The following is a 20,538-nucleotide window of genomic DNA, read 5'->3' on the forward strand; positions in this document are numbered from 1 at the left end:
AATATATCGGCAATTCTCGGTTGCTATTTAAAATCGCCGGTTGCTATTTATCTATATCTGGATTACTAAGTCATTAATATAGACAATATAGATATCCAATAATAGATATTTCAATGACCTTTGCAATGGCGTAAGTCGGACCTGGCCAAAATAAGTCGAACCTAGAATGGGTGAAAGACGGACGGACATCATTTAATTGACTCCAAAAGAGATTCTAAGTCGATCGGTACACTTTAGGGTGGGAGTTAAACTAATATTTTTGGGCATTAGAAAAATCAGCACAAACTATAAACCTAACATGGTGGTGTAGGGTATAAATGAGGAGCCGCAGAACAAAAGGTACTTTTTCGAATTTTTTTACAAATTGATTTTTAGCTATTTTAATAATATTTGCTTTGAAATCTTCTAGAAAAAATCCATTTCCCAAAATTTTTAAATTTTCAAAAAAATACTTTTTTTCTGATGCTCCTGAAATATGAACTTTGAAGCTGTATAAAAACCAAACCAAACTAAAGCAAATTTCGAAAGTGTGAAAAATAATTTTTTTTTAACGAAATCATCCCTATATACTATTTGGAATTAAACACACAATCCCTTTGTGTTCAAAAACACTCTTCATAGTTGCTTTATTTATTAATACAAAATTGTTTACAAAATTATTTCATTTTATTTACCTAAAATCAATTCTAAAGATCCTTCAAACAATTTCACATGAAATTGAAAAACAATTTCTTATTACACAATGACGTACACACATTTAATGGAAACAAAAATCCAATTGACTTTTTTTTTTCTTTTAAATTCATTTAAAAAAATCGTCATTTCCTGTCATAAATAACAAGTTTATCAATCTATTCGAATACCAAGATAGTTGCACTTGTTTGCATATGTACTTACGAACGAATAGAATGTTTGTATGAAGGTAGTTCTTTTTCATGACGATGATGTTGGTGATGATGATGATGACGATGATGATGTCTACTTGCAGCAGAATACAGTTTCATGGAAACGAATAGAAAAGTACTAACATGAGTGGGTACATACAGTAATTGATGTTAGCAGAATGTATTATAAATACAATATATAAATATGTACAAACAAACATATTTACACAATGTAATTTACATATTTAGTGTGTTCTTTTATGTACTTGTAAACATTTTTCATTTCAAATTTAAAACAGCAAAAATGATGAACTTCCTGCATTTAAGGGCTTTTATCACAAAAAAAAAAACACCGACATGTCGTTCAGTGTAATTAGTTGGTTGTAGAGGTTGTTGTAAGCTGGCGGCTGCTACTAGAACTACTTGAATCGTTTTCACGGACAACTTGAAATCTTTTTAGTCCTTTCTTTGTATAAAATGTAATTAAAAAATCAATAGAAATTTATACACACACTTAAAGAATTTATGAATTACAAAATGACGTTCAAAATGAAAAAAGAAAATTAACCTTAAATCATTTTTAAAGTACTTGTAAACGTTTCAAATTTTGCGGTTGTCTTTGAAAGATCACACATACATACATACATATTTATATTTACACAATAGTACTTTTGTATACATACATATATTGTATTGTATTGTAGAGGCGGGTCCTTGAATTTGAACACAAACGAACAAATAATTGTAAAAATAAAGTTTTTATTGAATAAACCAAACAGTCATTTCTGTGATTATATCTATAGAAAACTTTTCCTTTTTTAGCAAAGGTGAAAGTGTAAAAAGTTTATATTATGTCTGTCTGTACATTCCTCACCAGCCATTTAGAAAAGCCAAAACTATTTACCATATTGTTTGTAAATTATAAAAATTGAGTTAAAAAAAAAAACATGAATTTGCATTTGAATTTCAATTTGGATTACGAGTACAAAACGAAACGTATTTAACACCAAATGGAATTTTGTTTACATTGGATTTACCACAAAAAAAAATAAAATAAAATTAAAAACGAAAACATTGTTTTCGATCATATCACTTTTATTTCTATTTCATTTGCCGCAAAATCGTCATTCATAAAAATGTATGGGTACTCACAGTCTATGAAAAATGAGGAAAAACTTAGTCAGCCATAATATGACATTTGAAATTGTCTTCAAAACCTGCGGCGTATACTAGATATTCAGAAAAATATTACTCATACCACGCGTAGTTCATAAAAGAGTACATTCGACTGGCTTCATTCAAGAAAGAAACCAAAGTAAATCACGCTATCAGCTTGACGACCGTTACCGCTAAGCTATCATTACCGAAATACAGTTACCTCTACATACTATCTATAAATAATTTTAATTTATGAAAATTCTAATCTACAGATTATAAAATGTAATCTTATTTAAAACTCTATTAAACATTTAAGCCAGACCGAAATTACTGTTATCATTAATATAAAGTTATCGAAATAACGCAAATACTGTTACTGAGATAATTCAAATTAGCGATACCGTTACCTTTTTAACTTTTTCAATCTGTAACTCACCTTGAGCAAAACACATAATGTCTTCGTAATAAAAAGGAAGGGGAATAACTTTGATTTCACTGTGTGTAATTTTTTAAGTCATGGAAATATAACCAAATACGGACACCAGTACATGATAAAAGACCAAAAAAAAGACTCGTGTCTCCCAGTTTTGCCCAAAGTCATGCACTTTTTTTGGGCCCCCAAAGATTTGGGGCATCGGTGTAACTTTTGCAAAAAAGCGATCATTTTCTCAGGCTCATATCTTGCAAACAGTTCGGTATACAAGGGCTACAAAGTTGTAGTCCTTGTCAAAAAGAAAATATAAAATCAAAAAAACTTTATCTTCAAGAACAAAATCGCAAAAATCTTCGAAATAAATTTTTTATAGCTGCCTAAAAGTATGCTTTAGTTTATAATAATTTATTACCCAAAAGACTTAATTCCTTTCTTACTAACTTATATTGACCTACCAAAACGGTATTAAAAATCATTCCTACGTAGTTCATATGTTCTAGAAAGTTGTTTATTGAAATCTTAGATACATTTTTGTGGTTGATTGTTTCCTTGAATTTTGAAAGGTTTGCTACCTATGGACCTGAACAGAGGAAAAAAGTTAAAAAAATCGAATTTTTTAAAGTTTTTTGCGATTTTGATTTTGAAGATGAAGTTTTTTTGATTTTATATGTTCACAATTAGTTTTCTTTATGACATGGGCTACAACTTTGCCTCAGAGAGTAAATCAAAATTCTGAACTGCTTGCAAGAAATGAGCCTGAGAAAATTATCACTTTTATCACCCCCAAATCTTTGGGGGCCCATAAAAAAGTGCATGACTTTGGGCTAAACTGGGAGACATGGGTCTTTTTTTGCTCTTTTATCACGCGATAAAAAATGGATTCAATACGATAACCTGAAGCGTAAAAGATCGTATGTGAAGACCAGCCAACAAGCCGAATCGACACCAAAGCAAAAGGGTACAATCTATTATGAGCTACTGAAATTTGGTCAGAACATTACATGGAACCTGTACCGAACACAACTGATACGTTTGAAGCGAGTACCTGTTAAAAACTATTTAGAAAGAAGTGGTTGAAATCTCAAGGGTTCTAACAGAGTCGTTACAATCCAATGAATTACGTGTTTTGTCCAATCACCAGATCTCAATCCTATAGAAAACTTATGGGAAATTGTTGATCGCAAAATACGAAATCAAAAGCTCAAAAGAAGAAAGCTTTATCAGGGGATAGCAAAATATTTCAAAGAATTGTTAATTGTTTCAATGCATAGTCTCTGTGAAGCAGTAATAAAAAAACAAGGGCTATCCAATAAAATACTGAGTCTAATTTTTGTAAAAATCTTTACCAAATTATCAAAATTTTCTCAGTCATCGTTTCGCTCTAGAGCAGTTAGAAACTCACCCGATATTTTATCTCAAAATTGGAGCATTTTTGGCTTAACGGTTTTGTTATCCACAACATACACTACAGACTCTATTACATACAGAAAAATGCAACGTTTGGTGCAGTTTACACGCCGTTTATCAACTTATTTCTTATTTGTTTGATAATATGGATGATATTGATCCATTTTATTGAAATTTGCGATAACTTGATTACCAGAAATGTCACTGCAACAATTACGCCTTGGAAGCCAACATTGTTCGTGTTATTCCCGACATATGGCAGCAATGCTCGAAAAAGTGTCCCAAAATTGGACGTCCATAATGCGATTTCACAAGAACAGCCTCTAAATACCCGAAATCATTTCCCAATGTTAATGCCATGGCGTAATGATTATAAGGTGTATGCGTTACGGCAACAAATACAACAATACAAAAACAAATAACTTTTATAGTGTCAAAAACAACTGACATAATGTATACAAACTACAGCAAAAAAAAATTTTGACAAGATTGAAGTTGTAAACAAACTCGAGCAAAAAAATAATCAGCTGTTTGATTAATGTCACCTTGTATATCATTACACCATGGTTAATGCCATGTATTGATCTTTCAAATAATTATTTTTTACATTTTCTTCTTTCTTTCGGTCTTAATGAAATAAAAATTCCTTAAGAATTTGTTTGGATTCTGAATATTTTGAAAAGTTTCCATTGTTTTGTAACCCACTGCACATAGGTCTGGCGAACCACATTTTTTGGCCAAAACTCAAAACTCTTTTTCCTATATTTGTTGTTAGGATGTAGTAGCAAACACTTCAGATAAACAAAAAAAATATTTTGTTTTTACAAACTTCAATTAACCGTTATTCTATGAAGGGAGAAAGTTCAATGTTTTAAGTGCAGTGGTAAACTGAAACACGTGGTGTAATTTTTTGTTTTCTTTGAGTCACATATTACACGAAAATAAATAAACTTTTTAAGTCAGTTAGTTATGGATATTAATGACGATGGAAAGTAGTTAAATTTTTAATAGTGAAATATTCAATAAAAATTATGGTAATAAGAAATTACATAAAAAACTTTCATAACCTAAAAATCAGTGATTTTAACTTTTTATAAAAAAAAAATAGTATATAACTTATATAATTTCAACCGATTTCAACCAACCAAAAACGCACAAAATTACAGTGATATTTTGTGCTTACGAATCATCAATAACTTTCTGCTAGTTTTTGCTTATTTTGAAGAAATCAATTTTTGTTTCAGGATACTTTTACTTCAAAAATTGTGATTTACTCATAATTATATAATGTATATAACATACATAATTTCAACCGATTTCAACGAACCAAAAACGCACAAAATTACAGTGATATTTTGTGCTTAGGAATCATCCATAACTTTCTGCTAGTTTTTGCTTATTTTTAAGAAATCAATTTTTGTTTCAGGATACTTTTACTTCAAAAATTGTGATTTACTCAGAATTTGGCAGAGTGGAAGTAAAAAACAAAAAAAAAATTAAATTATTAAAAACTTAAAAAAAATTATGTTTTTTGTTATTAATTGTATCATTTGTATGAATTTATGTATATAAGTGAATATTTTAGTTTTGGCCAAAAAAAGTGGGTCGCCAGACCTATGTGCACTGTATTAGATTTTTATGTTTCTGAAATAACTTTGAAAAATTCTGAAATATAAATAGAAGTTTCTGTAAAATTTAATTTTAATATTGTGAAATACAATTGGAAATGGCGAAATTAGACACAAAAATTACTGAATTTCGGAAAGAAAAATAAGATGTTAAAAGTCACCATAAATCTCCAGTCTGTCCTCAAGATATTAAATGTCAAAACATTGTGTGGCCTATACCTACCATAACAGAGATATATGTATAAAAAATCGATTTTGCGGACCTTTAACCAATTTCTCTTGTTGCCGTGACTTTACGCTAACTTTTAACCTTTCTTGTTAACATAACGTCTCTATGTCAATTTTAAGTTCACTTTCATTCCGCTATAAAACGCTTATGACTGTGAATGCCATTTAAATGTTGATATCGTAGAAGAGCAATTGTTTACACTAATACGTCAACTGCAATTAGCATTCACTCAAACATGAGTATTCGCTTATAAAAACACTTGCATCTGGAACATTCAGTGGCGTCTAGCCACCATCGCCACTAATTGCGTGCATTTGTTTAAGAAAATTGTTTATTCATAGTAAAACCAATTACTAACCAAACCAAAACACAGAAAATCCAAATATAACATTTTTTTTTATTTATAATGTGTTTATTAAAATTTTATTTTAAAGTTAAGTACATATTTAGAAGAGAGTGCAAAATATATACAATGAAATATTTTCAAGGAAACATTTTAGAAATTTTACGTCAATTTCATTATTCATTAAAGCAAAGTCATTGTACAAGTTCATATGTATTTACATACGATTATACATTTGTATGTACATTAAAAGTTTTATAAATTTAATTAAATTTGTATAATATTAATAATAAATATAAATTTAAAACTTTTATTTATCATTTCCTCGCAAATAAAATTTTACGTTTAATGTGAAAAATGGTTAAATTTGCATAAGCTTTTTATATTTTTTGGCTGATCAGAGTACATTTAAAAACAATAACAATTGTGTGGTAGAAAAATAACCAAAATCTCATGATAATAAAACCTATTTAAATAATTTTAAGGTTAAAACATGGTATTGGAATTTAACCAAGAAAAAAAAGCAGCCTTAGGTTTGTTAAAACAAACAATTCTCGTAATTAAAATATGAACTCTAGAAAATAATTCTCGACATGGAAATGTTTAAAACATATTGAGTAAAAATGGAAGGAAATTATCTAACAATATTTTGATTAAGTAGTTTGGAATGTTCTCAAATCAATAGAGGAACATTTTAGGAATCAAAAAATACAAAAACTATTTCATTAACACAAACAAACTTTAAAAACAATAACAAGAAAAACTGTTTAAAAAGTGCTGCATTTCAAACCTATTGATAAAATTGAGGCTGAAACAAGTAGCATATTTTCGGGCTTTTAGGGCAACATGATTTGAAAAGAATATGTTAAACGCTTACCAAATTACATTTTTTGTCAGAAAAGAACACAAAAGAAGGGTTAAAGGCAGAATAAAGACATTATTTATGCCAGAAAAGAAAACTCCATTAGTTATTGAACTTATGGTGTAAACAAAATTTTTTTTTGCTTCGAAAATGTCGAATTTTGTACCAACAAGGCGTCATATGCGGAAAGTTTTGCTTAACTTCTTTAATTTGAAAAGTGCCGCTGAAGCACACCGATTGCTAAAGCTACGTTTCCGCATACACCGTAATCGGCACCGAAAACGAAATTCCATACATTTGCACCGAAAAAAAGTTCGTCTCAGAAGTCGGCAACGAAAATTGGGAACGAAACGGTACCGATCAGTAACGAAAAACCTATCATTTGGGGCCGGAACGAAAACTACTTCAAGTAGGGTTTTTTCGGTGCTGTAGGAACGAAATTATTTGAATTATTTTTTTATTTAAAATTTAAAGAAAATCTAAATGAATAAAAAAAATAAATTTTCTTTATTGGAAGAGGAAAAAATAATAGATTTTGTTAAAAATAATAGCTATGTTCAATAACTAAAAGTTGTTACTAGTTAGCAGTGTTGCCACAACCTCAAAATATTTGTAACCAAGTTTGTTTAAAAAAATAACCAAAATGCTAAAAAAATAACCAAAAAAAAGGTATTGGAAACGTCATGTTTTCAACTTTTGTATATCACGTAAATAAAAAAGTCAAATTTCTATTGCCGCAGTTAGATTTAAATTACCTAAAGAATTAATTTATAATAAAAATGTTTTTTAGGATGTAAAATTTCGGGATATTATCCAAATATTTCAGTACATTTTAAATTAATTTTTCATTTTAATTAAAAACTATGTTCACTTGAATGTGAAGTGTTAAATTTTTATTTTTGTTATCATTTTTGGAATATAACATTTTAGTGAGAATAAAGCAAAAAGAGTCAATTTCAACATTCTTGAAATATCAGACAAATATTCCAAAACATACACCAGAATTATTATACTCTAAAGAAACATATGTTTACGTAGACCAGTTTAATGCTAAAAAAAATTTCATATTCTAAGCTGAATTACCCAAAATTTATAAGAAAAATGCCAAAAAAGGGTATGTAATGTGAATATAAAAACCGCGATATTTCGAAAACGCGAGCTGACTGGAAAAAAACATGTTTAACATTGTACTGAACCTCGTACAAAACCTAGTTGAAATTTCCGTCACCAAAATTTATTTTCTCCTGTGTAATTAAACCAATATTATGACCTTATTTACATCCCTAAATCTCAAAAATTGTAAATATCTTTTAAAATAATTATTCGTTCTCACATATTTTGATATCATTTCAAAAGGCTTGAAATATAATTAGTTTATGAAAAATTATACACCTACAACAGGGATTAACACAAACCGATGTAAAACTTTTTTTTGGAGTACACCTTATATTGGTGTATATATACAATATCGTTATAATATAAAAATAACCAAAATGAAAAATAAATACACATGTACACATCAGGAAAAAAAATAACCAATTTTGGTTATAAATAACCAAAACGGCAACACTGCTAGTTAGTAACAATTGTTACTGGAAAAGCGTTCATTAACTTAAAAAACTTGCAAGTAGAGAAAAATTCAAGAGCGTATAAATTTTAGAGAGTGGTCTCTCGTTGCAAACTATTACAAGTTCTATATTGAACTCGTAATAGTTAGCAGCTTATATTTCATATGTTTTGTGTTATTGTTTATTTATTTTCAATTTTATTTTTGTGGTGAAAAAATATAAAAAAAAGAATTTTCAATAAAATTGAAGAAAATGTGAAATGAGAAAATATGAAAATTGTGTGTATAAAACAATTGTTACTGGAAAAGCGTTCATTTACTTTTTACTATTTTTAAGATTTTAAGAGAGTAATTTTGTAAATTTTGATTTTATTCTCTCGTTGCAAGTATTTACTGGGAAAGTAAATGAACAGACCTAATGAAATTCTATTTAATTTCCAAATGACAACTTAAAAAATAATTTCGTTTCTGTTTTATGCCGCAACGCACCCAACTGAAACGAAAACAATTCAGAAACGAGACGGTGACGAACACCAACGTTTTCTTTATCGGCCCCGATTACGGTGTGTGCGGAAACCCAGCTTAACCAAAGCTTATAATCGGTTTCAACGTGCGAGAGATGGTTTGTGCTGTTCAGAAGTAGTAATTTTGACACGTATTTTACAATGTATTTTTCTAACCCAAATATGTAAGATATTAATAAAGCTTTTTTGCTTATTATTTGTCACAGCCTTTAGTTATAACATTTTATAATTCCTTTCGTCTCAGAATCACTTTCAATTATGGTTGCAATTATAATATAATCGAACAATAAATTATCCTAAACAAATTTTATTGAAATCGGATAATTTAGCTGTGTTAAAGTATTTAGCTTGAATGCAATCATAAACACCTTATCCCACGATAGGAAATGTTATTAATTGCCAATCGAAAGAAGGGACATTAGTGGTGGGGAGCATAGAATATAAGACCTTAAAGCGGAACACAAACAGATTAACGCCTTTTATAAGAAACCAAAATCATGTTCATAATGAAATTTTGCCCAACATATATAATTTTATCAGATTTGTAAAATTATCAATAAATTTCAAATTACACTGTTATTTCTTTCAGTGTTTTGGAGAAATGCAAATATGTATTTTGCATTTAAACAAAAATTTCTCAAATTAAAATAAAAAACAATGAATAAAACAAATTTATGCAAAATTTAAAAACAAAACGTTTTGCGAAACATGGAACTATATCTGATTTTAGTAATTTGGTTTTTGTTTGGTTTGTAGATTTTTTACAGCCAAACAAATGAAACAATATTTTATCTCATATGTAAATGGATTATAATTAGGGTGTTCAATCAGTTAAATTTTGATAAACTCCCAAATCACCTACATTTGTATTTCATCAAGATTTTATCCAATAAGATTTTGAAATTGGAAATTGTGGAATAGAAAAACTAACTATTAAACTAAACATTAAATAATCAAACCATTCGTTTAATCGAATAATTTTCAATTATCCAATTTTTAAATTAACAGTATGCCACAACAAAAATATGCAGAGGTTCTCACTTCGTTTAGTACGTTTTTCCTTATCAAATGTAGTGAATGAAATAACGATATTTATAAAGTTACAACTTCAAAAATCATATGTATGTTGTTTATTTTATTTAAAAGATATATATTTTTGAAAATCGATTAGAAAGTGGCTGAGTTACGGTGATTTGAGTTTCGAAAAACGTAACTTTTCAAAAATGTTCATGTTCTTCTACGCTCTACCTTGCTCATCATATTAAAGTAACTTTCCAAAACATATAATTAAGTAAAAATCGATTAAAAAATTAATGAGTTATGCTTAATTTTGTGATAACATGTTTTTCCACTTTTTCGGTTTATTCATACAAATGGCGAGTTCCTATTCTTTTTTTTAGAAAAACATCCTGATTTGAAACTACCGTAACTCAGCCATTTTCCAATCGATTTTTACAAATATCTTTCTGTTTAAAAGGTAAAACTCATATCTGCCAAACAAAAGAAACTATTTTTAATTTATTAATTTCTAAAGAACTTCTCTAAAACGAAATGAACGAGAAAAACTAAACATATGAATTTCAGTACGCTATAGACTCCAACATAACATACTGGACTGTCACACATTTTGTTTAGAATGGTCTCAATTCCATAGTTTTTATTCCGATCGATTTCGTTTTAGGTTCTTTAGAATCCGTGTAATTTATTAATTCCAAAAATAGTTAATAATTCTGGATTTCAAATTTTTATTTGAAATAGTTTTTTATATATTAAAACACAAGTACAGAAATTGATTAAAAATTTTAGAAAAACAAATAATTACAAAGAAATATCAATTCCACTTTGAAAACAGAAAGAAATTTTCGTTTTACTTTTTCTCGATCGGAATGGAATTCTGTGACAGGCCTGATAATTGCTATATGAAAATCCCTGTATATTTTTTCGTTAATTTTTGTATCACTGTGTTATCGAATAAAAATTATTAAAACAAAAACACGAACAATTGTGTAACCTAACTGTTTCTAATAATGATTTTAAAATATTTTAATCCTGCCCGCTTACACGAGTTGACAAAAGCCATATGTTTATATTTATATACTTAATACAAATCCTTTGACAAATAGTGCATTAAAACGCAAGATACATTTTTGGAATTTGGAATATTTACATACATATTAACAACAAAAACAATGCAGTCACATGCAATAAATACGAAAGTGTTTTTAACCCCCAACCAATATTAACCATGAACAAACCATATTTATTTTTTTCTCGACAATCTGTTTTAACACGTAATTTTTATACATTTTTAATGAAGTGAACAAAAACAAAAAAAAAAAAAAAAAACACGTATTGATATGGATGTATCAATAAATTGGCTGTAATCCTCAAAAGGACAATAATTAAAATTAAATATGAAACAAAAATAATAAAAACAACACAACACAACAAACAACCTTAACAATTAACCATCATGGACAATATTGACCAAATTGTTTGGCAATAAAAAAAGAAACACTGCATGTTTAACACTTTTAAATTGTAGTTTTTCTCTGGCTTTTTTTTATTGTTATTTTCTTGACAAAAAAAAAGAAACAAAACAGAATAGCTTACAGAGACAGTTCTTGTTGTTGTTGTGGAACAGCTTATTGCCGTTTTGTCTTTATTGTTATTTCATGATACCACCAACGCCAATACCAACCAACCAAAAACCCCCGCATCTTGTGCTAACCCAGCGGTGAAAAGTAGGAGTAAAAAGGCCTTCTAAATGGCCTTATTTAGAAAACTCACACAGAGAAAACAGATTCGTGATAGCAACCGAATTTGTTGCCAATCGAATGATTCGGTTGCACACATAGAATTTTTCGGTTCTAACAACAGAAAGTCAGTTGATAAAGATGAATTTCAGTTGAGGAAAACAAACTTTAGTTATCCTTTACAAAATATTGTAGTCACAACTGTAAAATTCGGTCTCTAAGATAGAATCATTCGATTGGCAACAAATTCGGTTGGTATTACGAATCTGTTTTCTCTGTGCAATAAATTTGAGTTCCAAATCGCCCAAGTGACAAGGAAAATCGTACTCTAGGGATTAAAATAAGAAACTTTGTAAAAGGAACCATACCTCTAAAATGAATTCTGATGTTCCTTATTTTGACCCAAAGGTCAAATCATTTAAAGTGCCCCAACCGAGTCTAAATGTGAGATCGTACCCCATTTACTTTGGAGGGCCTACTAACCCATGCTAGTGGCACACCCCCTGGAACCCCCTGTGAGGGGTCATAAACATATATTTGTTTACTGTAACCATATATATGATTGATACAATCATGTGAATCGTAAATTAACCATATTATGGTTACCACAATCATATAAATAATTATTGTTAAAAAACTTGTGAAAATGTTGAAATGGTTACAGCAAAACTATAGTTTTTCTCTGCGTGCACTGACGCTTAAAATCGGACATGTCCTGGTATATCTCTCCCGTGATCTTAAATTATTTTTTTACAAGATCCCAATACCTTTTCACAGGCCGAAGTTCTGGACAGCTGGGTGGATTTGCCGCCCATGGTACACAATTTACATTATTGTTTGAATTTAACTCAAGGGCCTTTTTTTCATAGTGGCATAAAGCCAAATCGGTGCCAGAAATATGAAGGTACTCTGTTCTGTTCTGTTTTAAGAAAGGTAAAAGCCGTTTTTGCAGACATTCCGTAATATGTTGGTTTTGTCCAAGTCTTTGCAATGATTTCAGAATTGCTGCTAAGAAAAGTAAAGATCAAGAAAATCAACATATTCTTATTTACTCCTAAACGAAGGCAAGTTGTAATAGATTATCGTATATTTCACAAGGGATATATGAGTTGTTCAGTTGGAATGAGAATTGGATTTAAAGGAAGGCCTTGCATAAGGCCTTTGGATTTTAAATCCCGGCTATAGTTGACAGAAATAATGTTTGAGTATAAACAAGAATGTATGATATAAATGCATACGAGTACACATGCATATCAACATGTATGTAAAACAACCATGTTAACGTTTATTAGGTTGTTCCACCAAAATCTCTTGAAAAGAAGTGACATTTTCTATGGATTTTCTGATTTATATTAGACAGAGATTCTCCTTTTGCTTTTAGTATTTTTCATTTCCGGGACAAAATCATACCAAACTAGCTGACCGCCCCGACCCGGCTTCACCCCGTAGCATTTACTAATGTTAGTTTTCAAGTTTCTCCAACCCACATACACCTGCCTGTTCTTATTTATTTGCAAATAAAATATCTAAATTTGTATTGCATACTTTAGGTTGCTTTTTAATTACAGTCGACTGGACTCAAAAAAAAAATCCGAGTTTTACCTGGAATTTTTTAATTTTTTTTCTTTACAAACCATCTCCTAAAAATTTCGAATCGAATAAAAAAAAATCAGCCAAATCGCTCCAGCCGTTCTCACGTGATGCCATTACATACATGGACCATTTCATTTTTATATATATACATATAGAAGATAGATAAGTAACAAAACTGCAAAACGTTTTTTGTGACTCCTGTAAAAATTGGAAAATGGACGATTTGTTTTTTCTCTCTACTCTCTTACTTAGTCTCTAGTCTTAGGTTTAATTTATTTTCATTAGAAGAAGACAATGTTAAAATTAATATTTGATAAAAACAATTTAGCAAACAAATTATTTAAATCCAATTTTTTGGATTTCCGATTTGACTTAAATTTTCAAATTTTGTTGGGTACAACAAAATTGTTGATTGTAAGTAATGTAATGTAAGTAATCTAGAGTGTAGTCACTTTAAACGTTTATTTTGTACAGCACTTCTTTGTGAGTATTTCGTACAAATTGTGTTCATATAATTCTCATAAAGTTTATTTTCTTTTTGCTTAAGTTTACTGACATCCAATGTGACTACCTATCGTGTAGTCACTTTAGTGTCTCTAAGTAACCTAGATTATATTCATTTTAAACGCATTGTACTTTAGAAAGTAGTTATTTTACCCACCAGAAGTAATGTATTGGAGACTTTTCACAGGAAGGTTTGTTTAAAACAATCGGTTATTGGACTGAAGATGTCTTTTTAACTATTTGAGGTCAATTAATCAGTTAGCTGACCAGTTAAGTAACGTAACCGGTATGTGAATCCAATGCGTTGACTACTTTGAATCAGCTATAAGACAGGCTCATTGTAATCCAAATGGTCAATTCCCAGCTTAGGACATGTACGTATTAAAATAATAGTCACGTAGCTAGTTACATATGTACCTAGTTGTCAGCCTAAATGATGGGCAAAATCACTATTGATATAATTTTCATGATATAAACATATTGTCACTTTCGAGTCTCTAAGTAACCTAGAGTGGAGTCCTTTAAAAAAGTGGACAGTCTGTGAGATTTGTGTGCAATTAGCACCTGTACACGTTAAAATAACTAGTTATGTAGCTGAACAAGTTTCCAGTTAGGTAGGTAGTAAGGTAACTGACTATATCTAACCCTGCTTAGGACATGCATGTGTTAAAATAACTAGTCACTTAACTCTTTGTGGTTTAGTGGTCACTTTACTAACCACCTTTTCCATACAGCCCAATTATGAATAAAAATTCCACGGGAGTTTTTTCCCTTTTCTCATTATTCATATTCAAATTCAGTGGGAAAAAACTCCCGGGGAACAAACTCCCGCTGAATTTTTTATTCATAATTGGGCTGATAGTCTTTAAAACATAGTTTATTGGCATCTATTGGCATTTTGCTAAACAATTATACTTTTTGAAGTCGTCGTTTATGTTTTATTTAAATAAATATCTATCTATATTAATTTGAAAATATTGTAAACCGCAGTTCACGCATTCAATAAAAAAGAGTGTTTATTGTTCATCGAATTCAGTTTTAATTAGCTATTTAGTTTGTTTGGTCAGAAAATTTAGTCAAAATTATTTCAAAAAAATTCCTACCGCCAAGGTGGTTAATAAACTAACCACCTCAATCCACAAAAAACCTTGGAATGGGGTGTTTTTTTAAGTTTTGATTTATTTTTTCTTAACTTGCTTTCACCCTAGTCAAGATAGGTAGAATCACTAGTTCGGGACAGGCTCCTAGAACTACTGGGTATTATCATTCATACAAAAATATGTGGGATTATTTACATACATACTCGCTTTCATATGCAAATGTATATAGTACATTTGTTTGATATACAAAACTACAAACATGTGTTAATATAGAATTTGGTATTTTTTTATTTTGTTCATTTACAGGCCTACGATAGTCGTCAGTTGATGGTCACTTTATTTGTGTGCCTTTGGGGCGCCCGTCTATCTGGTTATTTACTATATCGCATTGTTAAACTGGGACGAGATAAACAATTCGATGATACACGTCGAAATATTATTAGATATGCTGTATTTTGGACATTTCAGGTACGTAACATAACCATTCATTGTCATGACCTTCCACATTGTTTAGGTTTCTATGTAGGTACATTCATATATGGGAAATTTCGTATGCAAAAACAATTTAGAGTAAATTGATGATGTCCCAAAGACCACATTATTAGTGCGATATTTTGTGTGACTATTCCCAGAAAAATGCCACTAAATTCTTATCCCCTGTCTATACTTGACAAATATTTATCATAACAGTTAATGACGTTTGTTGTCAATTTTGTCATAACAAAACAATAATACTAATAAATGGAGACTATAACTGATAATTTTGTATCTTGCCAACCATTTTGTCCTTTATCATGATACAAATTTATTAGATATAGACAGGGGGTTAGGCGTGAAAGAAACTTTATTTGTTATCTGGAAAAAAATATAAACCCTAAAGAGACTTCATTTAGATCCTAGACTCTTAATTAACCAACTCCTTGATTATTCCAACACCCAAATGCTGCAAAAATCAAGAAGTAAATGCATGGTTTACTTTGCAGCTGCATATGAAAATTCCCATATGAAATAGAAGTACGTAAAATTAATTTACATATGGAACACACATTCATCTGTACGTGGAAGCATGCATGTGCATGTTGTATATGAGAAAGTGACTTAAACAACAATTTAATGAGTTAGTGAGTGAGTAAATGAATGAACAAATGAACAACTGAATGAAGGAAGCAGCCATGAATGTACTTATAACAACTACATAGTAGTATAACCTTTTCTCATTTTTCCCCACATCATCATCCATCCATCCATCCATTCATCCATTGTATGTGTGTAACTTAATTGAAACAGAAATGTCTCATAATGTGAATTTTAATTAAATTTTGCAGGCTGTTTGGGTATATATCGTTTCATTACCCGTCATTATTATCAATTCCCCACGTCATTCTCAGCCAAATGCTCCCAAAACAATGACAACATTGGATTCAACTGGTACGGGTATGTTTATAGTGGGCTTGTTGGCTGAAACATATGCGGATTTGCAGAAATTTTCATTTCGTCAGGATCCTGCCAATCAAGGAAAATTTTGCAATGACGGTGAGTGCGGCCAATTAAATATAATTTTTGGCAAACTGTAAAAGCTACATAAATGTTTTCAATGGGTTTTTCTTTCTGTAATATTGTTTTATTGTATCTTAGGTCTGTGGAGAGTGTCTAGACATCCGAATTATTTTGGTGAGGTGGTTATATGGTGGGGTATTTTTGCAATATCACTCAATGTCATTTCTGGACACGAATGGGTGGCAATTGCCTCACCCATATTTACTACATTTATAATATTGTTTTTATCGGGTATTCCTTTAAGAGAAAGATCAGCGGATGAGAAATATAAAGAGTAAGTTCTTCTGGAATCCTTATCAATATGTATGTATTACTTTAATGCACATGTAGTAGGTAACTATTCCAAGTATGATTGCTTGTAGTTTATTACAAAATGTCATGAATGTAAATATTTATCAAATTTTTATTTTTTTATTTTTTTTTGTAAACAAATTATCAATGATTAGTTTTGTATTAAATGAAGATTTACTTTATACCATGGCAGAACAAGCAAGGTACAATTATTAAAAAGTACGTTCTCAATTATACATTCCCTATAACGTCAAACAAAAGAAAATTAGAAAAAAACAAAACGAAATGTCTAATACAAAAATAAATTAATTAAACTTTTTACTTTTTTTCGTGAAATATTCAATTCAAATTAAATTTGTTCTAAATAAATATGTGTTAGTTTTAATATAACGTGCAAAACATTGCGAAAACAAAATAAAAAGTGATGAGAGTAAATGCGTTATTTGACGTTGTAGGGGTAAATATTGAAAACTCTCCCTAATAATTGTACCTGGTTGGTTCTACCATGCTTTATACCATAGAATAAAATATACATAGAAGCGTTACTGAGAGACAAAAAACCTAACCTAAAATAATTAAAACTTGTATAATATGCATATAAATATGCATTAATATAACACAATATGCATTATTCTAAGCGCTACCTAAATGGTATTATGAAACGTTCCTAGGAAGTTCATATGTTCTAGAAGGTTGTTTACTGAGATCTTAGGTACAGTTTTGTAGTTAATCCCAAATCATAAAAAAAGTCCATGACTTTGGGCAAAACTGGTCGTTTTTTTTGGTCTTTTATCAAGTAGTGGTGTCCATATATGGTTATATTTCCATGACTTAAAAAATTACACACAGTGTTATTAATAAAATATGCAAAAATATGGTCTAACAAAGCGATGCCATTTTACAGCAAAATGTACGATTCGGATAGATAATTGGTCTACATGATATTTGGATGTTCAAGAAAAAATATGCATTTGCCCCCTAATGATACATTCTCAGCTCAATCTTAAGAAAAAGTCTTTATATTTAGATATTTATAGAAGTCAAAACCAGTGTTGGAGATTTTTGGCTACTTTTTTAGAGCATTAATTTTAAGAAATTAAAATTTAATTATTTTTTCCGATTTCGAACGTACAATTTGGCGATGAAGGTAAAAAAATCTGAATCTGGTTTGACAGTGAGTTATTATTTTTACTTTCAGCTTACTCTCAGTTGCCCTATACTTTAGACCCTTGATCCAATCATTGACCCAAACGGAACGGAATGACAGTTAGATAAATCACCTTCGCAAGTTCTACGAAGTCAGTTCTATTTACAACAATCTTTCCGGAAATAGTTCTATGAAAGCATTAAATAACTAACACCTCTTCTTAAGAATGATTCTATAATTAGTTCTTCCATCATTGATTTTTGTTCGAAATTGTCCAACTTGGAACTAGTTGTTCGAAATTGTATTATTTTTATCATTATATTAAATAACAGTTCTGGAACCAGAACTAATGATATTGCAATTAATTCAGACGGGTTCTAGAATCGGTTCTAGGAAGTGGTTGGTTCATTAGTTCATGTGATTTTGGAACAAGTCCAACAAATTTGACTGGGGAAGTTGTTTCAAGGTTTACTGTAAATTTGAAGTCTGAGAGTTTAAAAACTATGTAAATAAATGATAAATATTATAAATTTAGACTCCAATGCATTTATTTATTTTGTTTATTTTATATTATTGAAACCAGCTGATTCATATCTGTATAACATGTGGAATATATGTAAAAAACTAACTATTCTTCTCTATCTCTCTGGCTTAACTTCCAATTGTAGATCTCTACTTCTCTTTCTGGCTTAATTATTTGATTTTGGTTGCGCTGTTCGTAAAAACTCGCTTCTAATGCAATCAGGAACATTTACACTTCTCACTCTGAGTAACTCTCACTCAGTGACTGTCCAACATGTTTGTCTTTTATACTCGTATTCATATTTCGTCCTGTCTCCATTCGCCTTAAACCCAACCCATTAACCAATCTATTGTCCTGTCCCTTTCCCCTGTCAAACTCTGTATTCTGTCCCGTTCCTACATATAATTAGTTATGTAGTTTTGCAATAAATTGTAGTAATTAGTATTTAGAAAAGTGATTTATATAAAAATAAATTTTATTAAAAAAAAAAACTTCCATTAACCAACATTGGAAATTTACCTATAAACACGGTTTAATTAATATTTTTACTTCTTTATAATATCCCCATTTGTTGTAGTCAACTGGAATATCGAAAATATAAAGCGTCCACATCGCCACTGATACCTGTACCACCATCTGTATACGTCGAGGTACCGGCTGCATTGAAATTCATTTTATGCTGCGAATTTCCCATTTATGACACAATGAAAATACAAAAAGACATTAGCCCATATTCACTTTCAATTGCAAGATCCCACTCACACATATAGCAGTCAATTGCCCACTCTGGTAGTGGGCAACAAGGCTTCCAAGGCACCGTTGGCCATTCACTACAGAAATATGGTGAAACGGGTTCGATGCATAGGGGACACTGTTATGGCGCTAATGGGGGAGATGCTGAGAATCATATGAACTGCGGCGGCAGTTGTCGCAATTCATATATCAAAACAGCAAATCCTTATCAAAATGGTTCGGGCTATGCGGCTAGTTATGGCCACAATATGAACGAACTGGGGCAACCACCTCACCAGACACAACCACAACCACATCCACACCAGCAACATCAACATTCACATCATTCGCATCCACATCACCATCATATGCATCATCATCTTCACCAACAAACACCGCAACAGCAGCAGCAGCACCAACCCATGGTACCCAAAGCTTTAGATGTGGACGATGATACAGATGATGGTATCATCTATATGCCGGGGCCATCATCTTCCAAAAAGCAGCCACACTATTTCCCACCCTCACACACACACTCGATCGACTTTGAGGAGCCCTCCTCGATCATCGATGTCGAGGAACAAATCGAGCCTGAATTGGAGGAGGACTACGATGAAGACATACCGCCAATTGACTTGAGCAAACCGCCCAGCGTGGAGAGCTTTGTAAATAAAATTCGAACGGAAAAGGAAGTACAAATTAATGCCGAAGGTAAATCCATAACTGTAACGACAATATTGTGATTTCATTTCTATGTGTTGTGCTCGTATGCGTACTCGTACTCGTATTTGTATTCGTATTTGTATTCGTATTCTTGCTTGTTTGTCTTGTTATCAGAACCAAATTATATTAAAATTTATTCCAATAGTTTATAACACACAATTATTAAGTATCTTCTATTATTCACTACGATAATTATCAATTTATAAGGAACAAAATAAAACAAAACACAAACAAACTTATTAACAAACAAAAATCTAAAAAATTGGTATGTGTAGATTGTAAAAATTTTACTACATTTATTTTATTAATGCAGTCTTAACAACAACAAAAAAGTTATAGTTTTATATAATTATAGATTACTAATTAAAAGAATAATATACATACATAGAAAAGATAACATTAACATACAGCTCAGCGATTATTTTGTAAAATAAGTGATGAAATATAAAGACAGAAATAATTTACAAAACTAAAAAAAATATATTCCTAGAGATTTACTAAATTTACCTACATACACTTTGTGACAAAAAAGTAGCGATGATGGTGGCATTTTGAAGTGATTAAGAGATTATCATAA

General features: G+C 30.3%; 1 protein-coding gene across 1 annotated transcript in view; it reads left to right on the plus strand.

The window, feature by feature from the left end:
* The window catches only part of LOC135954278 (uncharacterized), a 47,652-nt gene extending 27,632 nt beyond the window's left edge, over positions 1-20,020 (plus strand). The window contains 4 exon segments of the mRNA XM_065504381.1: positions 15,295-15,456; positions 16,314-16,521; positions 16,624-16,819; positions 19,084-20,020. Of these exon segments, the coding sequence (XP_065360453.1) occupies positions 15,295-15,456; positions 16,314-16,521; positions 16,624-16,819; positions 19,084-19,981 (1,464 nt within the window). The 3' untranslated portion in view covers positions 19,982-20,020.
* The last annotated feature ends 518 nt before the right edge of the window (positions 20,021-20,538 follow it).

The sequence above is a fragment of the Calliphora vicina genome, chromosome 3 (assembly GCF_958450345.1).
Source record: "Calliphora vicina chromosome 3, idCalVici1.1, whole genome shotgun sequence".
Classification (NCBI taxonomy): domain Eukaryota; kingdom Metazoa; phylum Arthropoda; class Insecta; order Diptera; family Calliphoridae; genus Calliphora; species Calliphora vicina.